This window comes from Eurypyga helias, unplaced genomic scaffold (assembly GCF_000690775.1).
Source record: "Eurypyga helias isolate BGI_N326 unplaced genomic scaffold, ASM69077v1 scaffold9440, whole genome shotgun sequence".
NCBI classification, from domain to species: domain Eukaryota; kingdom Metazoa; phylum Chordata; class Aves; order Eurypygiformes; family Eurypygidae; genus Eurypyga; species Eurypyga helias.
Window position 1 is genome coordinate 6,499 of NW_010227618.1, and position 12,826 is coordinate 19,324.

At 37.8% G+C, this 12,826-nt stretch overlaps 1 protein-coding gene across 1 annotated transcript in view; it reads right to left on the reverse strand.

Annotated features, from left to right (window-relative positions):
* Positions 1-4,023: 4,023 nt before the first annotated feature.
* LOC104513452 (synaptic vesicle glycoprotein 2C-like) overlaps positions 4,024-12,826 on the reverse strand; it is a gene marked incomplete at its 5' end in the record, with an annotated part of 24,028 nt that continues 15,225 nt past the window's right edge. The window contains one exon of the mRNA XM_010156806.1: positions 4,024-4,207. Coding sequence (XP_010155108.1) covers positions 4,024-4,207 — 184 coding nt within the window. The remainder of the gene's footprint in view (positions 4,208-12,826) is intronic.

A 12,826-nucleotide genomic window follows, 5' to 3' on the forward strand; every position in this document is an offset into this window, starting at 1 on the left:
CTTGAATTAGCAGTCTTAATTTGCCCCACTTTTCTAAGATAATGAGTGAAGAGGAGACTATTGGAGCCACCAAGAAGGAGGGCTAACACTCCTGTGCCGAAGTTTGTTAGTATACAACTCTGGAAGGGTACTGGCTAGAATCAAGCACAGAGGAAGAAGGCCTATATCATTTCTCAGCAGTAGCCTTCAGCACTCCAGAAATCCTGAACGCTTAGTCCTGGTTCCCTTGCTAAGAGGCCATACCCGGCAATCAATGCAGTGCATACCAAATGTTGTAGTGCATGTTTCCAACCAACAAGGTGCTAACATAAATGTAGCTAATCTGGTTAAAAAGTACAAGCACTATGGGAAAGATGCTTTCAAGAAATAAGAGTTTGCTAAGTCAAGCTCTACTACTAGACAACCTGTAAGGAGTAAAACTAATTAAAATAAAATTTCTTTTCCACAAATGAAAATACGTTCTCTTTTGCAGACAGTTTTCAAATGTTAAAGTAGTTGACCATCACAGTTAATACTATCCTAAATGCTGTCAGTCTTCTCTGTCTTCAGGGGCCACTGTACTTTTTGTCACTGCTGCCATTGGGATGAGCCTTTCAGCTTTACAGAAGAACCCTAGACCTTATATGATACTTCAATTTAGACTGTTCAGTGACCAAAACAGACAAATAAGCAGTTTTCATTATGTGTTTGATAGCTCTGATACACAAATGTTATCATGTTTCACTCTCTGTGGTATATTAGAGATCTGAACAGGACACTAAGTGACTCTTTGTGTGAGATATAAGTGAGTAGACACAGAAAGGAGGTGTAATTCCTACTGTCCAATATTTATTAGCTGAGATTGCTCTGGAAACTTCAAAATAGGACAGATTCAATGAAGACCAGCCAAATCACTTTTGCTTATAATGTAAAATAACATTTGTGTCCAGATCTCCAGAAAGTATTTCTCTTCCAGCCTGTGGATTGTATCTATCTAACCAAGCATTCATAGCTTGAAATTGCATTCGCTTCTTTTGCCTTTGTGAGATAAATCTTTATTGCACTCAAGCCCAAACAATGATTGTTCAAACAGCTTTGATGCTGGCTTGTGCAGTGGTTCAAACCTGTTGAGCCAACTGGGTCACCAGCTAGGGAGATTCTAGCTTTAGGGGTGGTTAATATGTTGAAAATGTTCGTTGGGTTTTTTTGTTTGTCTTTTTGATTTAGTTTTTCTCCTCTTTCCTATCCACTATTCTATTTTCCTTTTCTACCTTAGAACTTTCATTCTAATCCTGGACAATGCAAGGTCCATGTAGTTGGGAATTTTGTTTGTCTTTACTAATTCCTGTTGTTTGTGTTTACTAATTCCTGTTGTTGTTATATTTTGCTTCATCCACACTTACTCACATACCTACTATATAGTCAGGATTTAGGATAAGAACCAGCACTGAAATCAGCATAATTTTACATGTAATGAGATTTTAGTGTGTTAGACTTGAACTGCAGCCCTCAAAAGTTGAACCTTATCTTTCTGTGACCCATTTCCTCCACACTGGACAGGCGGCATGAAATGCTGGATGTGGATGGTCTTCAGAATTACATACAGAGATAGACAGAATATACTAATTTTAAGTGGACAGTGCATATCAAGACAACGTAATATTTTACCACTGCTGTTAATATTTACGCCAAACATGTACAGAGGCTTCAGATTTCAAAATAAATTGTGCAGTAAGTAAAGGAGGTGGACACATGATGACACAGAAAAACAGAACTCAAATATAATTCTCATTGGAGAAAACAGCCTTGAAATAATATTAAAAATATGACTAGTGGACAAAAGCCAAAGATGCAAAACTAAGGCCAGCATTTCATTCTTATCCTGGAACTTGGTGAAAAATAATTCTTCCTCCTTTTTTTTTTTTTTCTTAATATAGTTTAGAAATTTAAAAGACATGTTTTAAGTCAGATTTAAATATAAAATATTTAATCTCAAATATCTTGACTCTTCATATTGCAAAATAAACACACTCCTAAACTTTATTTCTTACTATAACATATTTAAATTATCAACAACAAAAAATGCCCACTAGTTTTCCATACTCATGCTTTTTTTTATTTCAGTCACTTTTCTCATTTGTTAATAGCAGAAAACCACATCTTGGGCTAACATTTTGGTGCTACAATGTGTAGCACAGGCATTTCATAACTGAAAAAATGTAACTTCTAGAATCAGTAAATTAAACACCGAACTTTAAATGCAATGTATGATCTTATTATGCGGACTTGTACTCACTCTTTCACTACAATTAAGATGATGACTGACACAGAATGCATATTACTATCCAAGTTAAGTTCACATATATGAGCAAGAAAAACATTAACAAGAAAACAATCTATTCTACTACACAATGACCTTATCTGAAAGCCTAATTTCTTTGGCAATGATTCAACCACATAATAAATATTGTCAGGCATAATTAGAAAAACTACTGATAAATATCCCCTTATGTTTTATATCAAATTTTTTCTTTGAAACTTGAAACTGCAGATAGTGCATCAGCTGATACAAGTTGCCTTAGCTCCACTGAAAGCAATGCCAGTTTCTGTCATCAAAGGATCTGCCTCTTTTGTCTGCTAATTTTATACATGTATTTCTATTTTATTTTTAATGCTAACATTTTAAAGAGATCCCATAGCCTTTTGCAGAGCAGGAAGACTAGTGAGGAACTCTGTACTGTAACCCAGAACCGTCCATAGCATATGGCTTAGAAGGAATATATTACTAATATTTGCTGTTCATCCTTGCACTTGGTTTAATAAAGGCATTACTACTCCCTGCCACCTTGCCATGGCTTCTTTCTTCATGGCCTTTCAGAGAGATATTTGAAAGTATTATATGGTGAGATATCTCCAGAACTACTAAAAATCAGCTGAGAAAATGGATATAAAGGAAGTATCTAAACTGTGAAAATAATTAAGGTGTTTTTATGATTGCTTTTCTTTGTGTTGATATTATTTGTTGAGATGTTCCAATTACATTATACTCCATAATGAAGTTATGACCTCACTAAATTTACTGGGTGGCATTCTACAGCCACATATTTTTATGACCATTCTATGAAAAAGGAAAATATACTAGAAATACAAATACCAAACAAATTTTTCTGAAAGCATCTTACTTTTCATATAGTTGACTGCCCTTATTCTTCCTTTATTCATACTTATAACAACATAAATATTTGTATTGATTCATTTCTGGATTAAGACAAATCAACTGTTTTAAAATGGAAAAAACATCTAAATGTCACAAGTGAGAAGAGAACAAAATTTTTCTGGATGATCAGCAGCAGAGAGAAAGTGCTTATTTTGTTTTCCTCTTTACTGCTCACCCATATAGGCCTTTTATCTCTCTGCAGTAGCTGTTGCCTTTGCCTTAGCAAATATGGGGTGTAGTTAGTAATCTTTACTTTAGACTGAATCGACATTAAGAGGTTTCCAAGAAAGAGGCATTGACTTCAGCTTTTACCATCTACCCACAGATGCAGAAGGTCAGTATTCTCAGTATTGAAGTGGTCTGTAGAGTTTCCCAATTAATGCTGCATGCATTGATACATGTAATATTAACATTCTCTGCACCAATACTGCCAAGGAATTGACTTGCATGTTTGTACTATTACAAAAGCTCACAATGCGATGGCCAAATTGAGCATGTATTTTTAAATAATATGGCTGCTTGCATTGTAAATGTCTGATTATCAGTATGGTTTTTACCTTGCTGGACATGTCACTGAAAGTGTTTTAAGAGGTAGCTTTGCAGTTTGAAGTAGTTTTGAATAGCAATGTATGCAAGCAAACAAAAGGGAAATTTAGAACTTTCCTTCAGAGGTTTCTAAATCTTGGCCACTCCAAAGTATCTTTTGAGCTTGATTTCTGACATCTGAACACTCTACTAAACTTTGAGAATCTGAAGCCTTTGCACTATCGGTCAGGAGAGTTGACATTTGTACGATAAGGAAGTAAATAGTAAATGGCTTTTTCCAGTTACATCAACACCTGGGTTCTTGTGTCAGGAAGCCGAAGTCCTACCAGACCTCCACACACTAGAACAGTAGAAGCAAGGAGAATAGGGATTGCTTTGGTGATACCAACAAGGGAACCGAATATTAAGTTTCCAAGTACAGCTGCCGCTTTGCATAGTGCATTCAAAAAGCCAAAGCCTGTTGCCCTAGAAGAGAAAACAAGAAAGTTAAAAGCGGGAGGAAGAGTAAAGCCATTGAGACAAATCCTCAGTGGGAATAAATCAGTATCATCCAGACATCTTAAAAGGAATATTGCCAACAAGGATTCTGTGCCTGTCTTTATAACACCAAATGAAAATTTAGCTGCTACAGCATTTTATTGAGACAAATGCATTCTGCTGCCTCAGGCACCAAAATGTGAAATAAGTGCCTGAATAGGTAACTTTACACCTCTACAGCAGAACAAAGGACTTGCAAATGGAAATTCAGTAACACTTAAAATGCTGGACTGGGAGACAGGAGGTGGGAAATCTTTCGTGACCTACTTGGTGATTTCATAAAGATGTCACCAGAATAAAAGAATGATCATCTTAGGGTACTGGATAGAAATGGTTTTCTTATAGGTGGTATACATGTTCAATCAGTGCTTTTTCAAAAGGCTAATGAGACCTTCAATAATAATGAATGCTTGACTCTTAGAGCTAAAGAGAATAGCACATTAAAAAAATAAAAAAAACCTGAAAAAAAACCCCACAACCATGTTTGGTGCAGAAGAGATATCTGAGAAACTTTGGAAAAAAAGGAAAGGAAATAGTTTGCCAACAGAAACTATGACCTGGACAAATCAGAGGGGCTTTTGTATTGCAGTTGTATGATTTTAGTAGTCTGGATTAAGTATTTTAGATCTTTGGTAACCCATGGATAGATGTATTATACAAACTGCCATCATAATAAATTGTGTTTTGACATGAATGTATGATTCACGGTTACAGGAATAACCTTGTCCTACCAAAGCTGTCCTAAGAAACATATCTGTACGGTAGTAGAATCTCTAGCATTTCTCAAATCTCTTAGAAACAGAAGAGAGGACTATGCAGAGCTCACACTGTGCTCACTGGGATAAAATAATAAGAATCAGGAGGGTAGAAACTACTTTTCAGAACATTTTTTTTTTTTTTTAATATGAAATACTGAAGGAAAATATCCCCAGTCTAAATACCAGGGATTAACAGCAATGCTAATAGTCTGAGTGACTAAAAAGAACCCTGGTTATTGTACTGAGGCATATGTGAAGGTAAGAAAGAAATCCTGTGGTGTCCTATAGCCTGAATTCCTAGGAAGTATGTTTGAGAAACTTCTACTGGAGCTCCTGAAGAGCAGCCCAGAGAATCAGCTTGAAGTAAGCAGACTTGACCCCAGTGGAGAGCAAGGATATAAACTCTCAATGTTCTTCACAGAACTACTTCTTGATTTTGATAACAACAAACCATGGTGTCAAGGGAGAAGAGATCCTCTCCCTCAGGCAACCAATAAACATGGCCACAGCCCAAACTGTTGGTATTTCACCTCTTCCACCCTCCTGCAAATCTGGCTGCTGGATCTTAATAGTGTTGAACAGTCAGGCCCTTTGGTGCCCTACATCCAATTCTTATACGGGGGGATAGGTAAAATCTACCTAGTATTGCTGACCAGGATATAGTGTGTATGTCCATGCCTTGACTATCTGGCATGCTGTGCTTCAGAATCATACCAGTCCTGGTATATCTGAGGACCTGCATCAAAAGAATGATGAAGGTAGGTCTAGATCGTTTTGGTGTATTTCTAAACCACTCTGGTTTGCTCTAAGGAGCAGAACTCTAATTAACCCAACGAGCGAACTCCAGAATCTGAACAAGATCTAGAAATGTGCTGATTTGAAGGAATGGCACTTTGACTGTCAAATTCTTTAATCGGTTAAAAGGATGTTTGCAGAACAGCATAAAGACATGGAACAGAGCAGTTAATATATCCTCAAAAAGGTTTTTTTTCCATTGATGTTAAATATTCACTTGTCTATGGTTGCAGACCTGAGTCAAACTTCTTTGCTTAAAACATTGTGGAAGTAAAAATCAGAAAAGTTGACACTGACTGTTCCAGTGTCAGGTCTGTGTATTATAAGCCTTTTCTGACCCCAGGAAAAGACACAAGTTAATCTCTTTTTCTGGGTAACTATAATGTAATAAATTTATTATTAGTTTGGCTATATATCTCACAATTGACAGTGGTGTTTTGGTCTCTTTAAAATAGCTGAGATTTAGCTAGATTTTTTTTTCTAAATTTGCTTAAGCCTGCAGTACTTTTACATACCACTTATTGTCAAGAAAAGCTGAACATGCACATCCTGGAGATAATCTCCGAAGTGACATACTCTGCCGTCCAACAGTTCAGACCAGTGAGTGCTGCCTGACAGCATGATGCTGAGAGCAGACAAGGAAACTTTGGAAGTGTTGCTTGTGAAGCTTTCTGACAGTAACATTTGCAGCAGCTCCCTGAAAACGCCCTCCTCAGAGGAGAAAAGAGAAAGTTAAAACTTGCCCATTTTAAAGAAGATTTTGGAGGAATCTGTCCAAGGGAGAAGTGAGAGATGCACTGAATGAAGCAGCAAAGACTCCCTCTACTAGAGTAATGTTTCAAAGCCTGTGAGGAGAAAACAAAATCTCTACTACAGAAACATCTGTACTACACCAGGGCAGATAAAGCAGAGATGAGAGGAATATCTGGAGGAAGCTGAACAGAACAGAGAGAAGCTCCTGAGAGGAAAGTTGCTGCAGAACGAGAGCGCAGATAGGAAGGAGGACCATGAAGACGAAAGACTGTGGTAAAGTAGACTTAATCGGAAACAGGTTTCAAGAGGTTAAAGACAACAGAGCCAGACTGGAAAACAGAGTTTATGTGATAGTCTTTAAGGTCCCTTCCAACCCAAATGATTCTATGATTCTATGACTCTATGATAGGATAATAACAGACTGCAGCTATTTTGAGCAAGTCTGGGGAAGAAGGAGAGGAAAAGGGAACCGTTGTAATTTCAGCCTCATTAATGCACAGAAAGTATTTCTAAAGTTATGGTGGAGACTGGTTGTGATCAGTGTCTGCCACCACTGATGTAAACCCAAAGTTTTCCCCAAATAACAGAAACAGAAAAAAACCCCAGTGTTTACACAGAGAAAACAGACACTTGTCATCAACAGCCTCACTATATTCAGAGAGTATATTCTGAACTACCCAAGGAATACATCGATCTAACCAAAGAATAGTTGGATAGATGCAGACAGGAAAGCTTTGGAAAGGCAATAGCACAAAATATGGGGATGCTTTACTTATATTCAGTGTTGTTTTACACTGCCTTATAAAGGTAAGCTGTTTCACAGATGCTATTTGCTTATATTAGCAAGTAACAACATGGGTCTGAACGTAATTTTCTGAGCAATCTGGACAGTTTCTTTTCCTATGCTGGGCTCTACAGATAACACCTTCAGGGATGCCTCTGTGATCTAGATCTATTATTGATTATATACCCAAGATTGCCAAATTAAGGTTTAAAGTAATTCTGTATTACAGTATCTCTCATATCTGAGCAATATTAAAGTAACTTGTTGGCACTGAAAAAACAGTTCTACTTTGTAAAACGGACTTAGTCAGTTCTTCCAGATGCAAGGGGTCATTATTAGACTAATCCCATTAATATTATCAAATTATAAACAAAGAAGAACAAGACAAAATAAGCCCATTTTTGCAGCCTTTGGCTGTCCTGATGATACAAAATGAACAACTCAGCAGAAATTTAATCTTTTGATCTTTAAGCAGTTTTTAGGCATGTCCTTTCACCTAAAATATGCACATCATTGGCAGGAAGAGTAAGATTTTTACAGGCTTAAGTAAAATATTGTTGCGACCTGTACCTGAAATCCATTGTTCCTGTTCAACCTTCTGCCTTCATACCCTTCAATTTTAATACTGTGTTTGAATGTGAATTTGTTGTGCACTAACAGAACAAAGTCATTGAGCAAACTGCTGAGCTCTTGGGATAGCAAATTCAGACTTGTTGGTTTTTAAACATCTTTCTCAGAACAGTGTTTGTGATTCAAATCACCTAAAATCTGCATTAATTCATGCCTTTGTAATTAATTCTACTGAATCTAGGGGAGTAAAAATAGCAAGTAATAAACATGCTGCAATTCACATACGTACATGAGCATAGTCTTCTCCTGCTACGCTACTACAGTCTTTGCTACAGCGTTTCATGAAAGTGCTAGAGTGAACGGAAAGTCAGCAAATGATCAATGATACGCAATGTGTCATCTCAGTATCACGAATGAATTAAGTGAAAAATTCCAAAGGCATAAGGCCATTACTGTATACACCAATTTCTGTTATGTTGATCAGTTACTGGGCAAAGCACTGGCACAAAAATGTCTTTTTGACTCCATGAGCAATACTTACTACTGGTCAAGGGAGTTTGATACCAGGAATACCTTGTTGAGCTAAAGGATGACAATAAATCCTTCAGGCACATCAGTAAGATAATGCTGGTGAATCGATTTGGGACTGCCTTAAAAAAACATTACATATTTTATTATTGATAGGAGAAAAATATGAAAGTCCTATAGAAATGGGAGGTCTGAGAGAAAACTGGATATTAAAGAAATAGAATTTTCCCCAGTCTATTTTATTTCTGTTGCTGGGAAAGCTGCAACAAAGAAAAACACTTAGGTTCCTTTCACCTGTGCCTCACATAAAAATAGCAAGAGTCCAAACAGTTAAAAATAGAGGGATTATCCAAGACTTTAGATTAAAAGAGCTTGTTTCCTGCTTGCCACATATGCTCCTTCTTAGACCAGGTGATTATATTCCTACACAAAATACTTCAGGCCCACTTTTCAATTGCTGATAGGTGTGCACCTAAACCTCCGCTGTCCTGCAGTGGAGCGCTACTAAATGTGTAGCACAGGTATTTGATAACCTTCTTGCCAGAGCTAGTGCTGAGCCTGTCTTGCACTTCAGAAGAAACATCTGGACATCATTTTTGTGGGTGTTGGTAATATGCAAAATGTACAGACACAGTTTCTGAAGGTACTGTGCACAATTTTCTAATGTCCATATTTTTAAAGATATTTTAAAAAATGTGTAAAAAGACACATATCATAGCCTGGCCAATTACAGGACTCAGTGTGCAAGTAAAAACACGGAATTTGCCCTCCTGCCTTGGACTAGTGCCTAAGGCATTGGATAGGTTTGGCATGTCATGCCTTAGAGATATTAACATGAAGTTTCAGCAAAATGCCGTTGAACCACATCCACAGGATGGCAGTAGAAAATAGCTGTCAGGGAGTCTACTGTAAATTGATGACTGCTGTCATGACTCAAAAGAACAGAAACTTCTCTTCTGACAGCCACAACAATAAAAAGCTGGACTTAAGACACCCTGTGAATAATGTTTATTACTCCAGGGACAGATTCTCAGGACCCAAGAAGAAGAGAAAAAGATAACATAATGAAGTGAAGATAGGTGACTTAGTCCTTAATTATGATCAAAACTTATGAACTTATTTCTGAGTTATTAAAATAGACAAAACAGGATGACTTCATTTTACAGCACACCTTGAATTCTAAATATTCCTGGCCAAGATTCAAACCCATATGTCTGGCAGCTGTAGTAAAACTGATGAATCTGATGTTATCTGATGCAATCTGACCTTGACTTATTCTGCCAGAGATGACCTATTTCTATTCCACTTTCTGTTTACGTTTGGCTTATTTGTTTTATCCACTCCTTGATAAGAGCCTTGGCTTATAAAATTAGTGCTTTCCAAGTTAATGCACAAGAAGGTATTTATAATTTATGTGAAAGTAATGATTGCATTTTAAAGTCATAAAATCCTAAATGTTACTTCTTTAGAGAATCTTAAATCTCTTCCATTCATTTTCATATTACAGGCAGAGCTAGGAAACTGAGCAATGTTATTGCAAGCCCCTTGGGCACACACATTACAACACAAGCCGTAATTACCTCATCTCACAATATTTTTTTTCCGCATCACTCTGCCAATGTACAGAACAAAGAGAGCTTGAGGGGTAAACCATAAATGTAGTGAAGAAAACTTGGTTTCCGTCATCTGCTGCAGAAGTTGGAGGGTGCAGTGTGAATAAGGCTGGGGACTGCAAGATAAAGCAGTTTCATGGTTAAGGTAGTTGAGTGCTGCCAGGAGACAGGATACAATCCAAGTCCCTGCCACAGAATTCGTGTATGATGCAAACAAGTCACTTATAGCCAACTAAATGGTCATTAAGTATGCATTTCACATTTTTTGGGTGCTTAGCTTAGCACCTTCAGGTTTGTTTTGCTGAAGGGCTGAGCACTTAAAGATGCAGTAGAAGTTATACTTTCAGCCCATTCCCTCTTCTAAAATGCTCAGTCACTGGGATTGTTGTCACTATATATTTCCAATTGGGCACTTAAAGTTGGCTTTTCCCCCTGTGCCTCAATTTCTAGATAACCTCCTTTGAAAGCAGTGTTTGGAAAATATGGAGAGTTTATGAAAGTATAGGAAAGCACTCCAGGAGCACCCAAAAACGTTCACAAGATGATGAATATCTCTCCTTTAGAGCAGAGCTTCCATGGCTGTGGAATACATTGGTTTGGCCCTCAAGAGGGTCACAACTAACCAAAGACTTTTCAGAACCTGCTCAGTACTGAGAAATCCAGAATAGAACAGGCCATGAAGAACATAAGGCAAAAGACAAGAGAAAGATGAGACAAAAGAGAAGTTAATACAAATGCTTTACATTGTGGTTCTGGATTAACTAACTTGCTTATTGGAAATCAGCTAATTTATAGCTAATCATCATGAGTGTCCTTTAAACTTTCTGTATTGAAAGATTAAAAAAACAATCAAATTATTAATTGTTACCACCATGTGTGTCATCTGGAACACAGAAACCTACTTATGACTAGCAGTAGTAACATATCTTCACCTTTTAACAGAACCTCACCACCTATCTGAGAACCATTTGAAATCGATATAGTCTCTAATGCCTCTTATTTTTAGCAGATGTGCAAATCAACTGAGATTTTATGAAGAATATGCAGGCAAAACCTATGCTGTAATGGCATAAAATTTTAACGTAGTCATAAAGAATTTAGGACGAACTACTTAATTACCTCAAATCCAGGCATTAGTAAATTAAAATGTAAATAGGTAAGATGATTGTGAATGCATATGTATTCCAAATCTGTTAAGATTTTGAAGCAACCTTAATTTTACCTGTCGGGCAGCTGTTGAAGAGGAAACTGAAATGTGTGCTGTGTATCATATACACTGCTCATTTCCAAATTGCTCACCACACCTCTACCTGGCAAAAAGCCGGCATGATTCCTAAATAATCTAGAGTACAATTTATGAAACACCTTTTGTATTACGCTGCATGACACTGGCAAAGCCCCAGGAGTTTGAAACTGGCTGCTACCCAACAGGAGTTGTGCAGGAGGAAAAGGGGGGGCTGACCAACCTGGTCTCTTGTGCATGGTAGCATGAACTGGCCTCCTTCCACACACTTCCTCCAGACCAGCCTCCACCTGCACTTAGCTGCTGGTCTGTGGTCGTTTCACTGGTTGCAAGTAGGAAAAAAGTACATATTGGAAGAGTAAAATAGTGATAGAGTGAGTAAAGATGTTGTGTACAGACTGCCTTTTGAGGGGAATCTGGAAGACAGTTTGAGGATTAGATTCAGCCTGGATGCAGTTTTAAAATAAAAGAGGACATCATCTTAAGCATGAAGGACACTGTACGCAAAACCAGATCAGGCAGGTTTGTGTACCATATGTATCTGGAAAGGCTGTTCAGCCCAACAGCTACTTGCAGAACCTGGATTATCCCTGTAAACTGTGGCAAGTCATGCCAGCCTATGGAGATCAGAGGAGTCTTAGAAGGGAGGACAGGATGGATAGAGGTGGACAATGGTAGCTGTTAAACCATAGCTGGTCTGGATAAAAAGTGTCAGGGAAAAAAGTGTGGGAAAGAAGTTATTTGAGTTTCTGCTGGTATTGATTTTCAAATATTGCTATGAAACATCAAGATGCTTTGCCACAGCCTAAAAAAAACTTGTCTAGGAAGTGACTTCTAGAATTGCTTATTTCCTTATAACCCAGATGGCAATAACTGTCAGCGATGATTCCATATTCTCATCTATAGTACATATCAGCAATGTCTTTCCAATTTGTCTCTCCATTGGCCTGTCGGTCTTTTTACATCAATGATATAAACTGATGAGTTATCTATCTGAATAGCAGTGGGGGGAAAGAAAAAAAACACCAAAACCAAACCAAACCGACCAAAAAACCCCAACCAAGAACTCAGTTGCAACTAAATTTCAGAGGTGGAATTCAGACAGCTGTTACAGAATCATAGAATCATAGAATGGTCTGGGTTGAAAGGAATCTTTAAAGACAATTTAGTCCAATCCCTCTGTGATTGGAAGGGACATCTACACTAGATCAGGTTGCTGAAAGCCCCATCCAACCTGGCCTTAAGTACTTCCAGAGAGGTGTCATCCACAACATCTCTGGGCAACCTGTTCCAGTGCCTCACCACCCTCTCCAGGAAGAACTTCTTCCTGATATCCAATCTAAACCTCCCCACTTTCAATTTAAACCAGTTACCCCTTGTCCTGTCACTACAAGCCCTTGTAAAAAGTCCCCCCAAAAGCTTTCCTGTAGGCCCCCTTTAGGTACTGGAAGGTGCTGTAAGGAGCTGTAAGGTGCTCCATGGAGCCTTCTCTTCTCCAGGCTG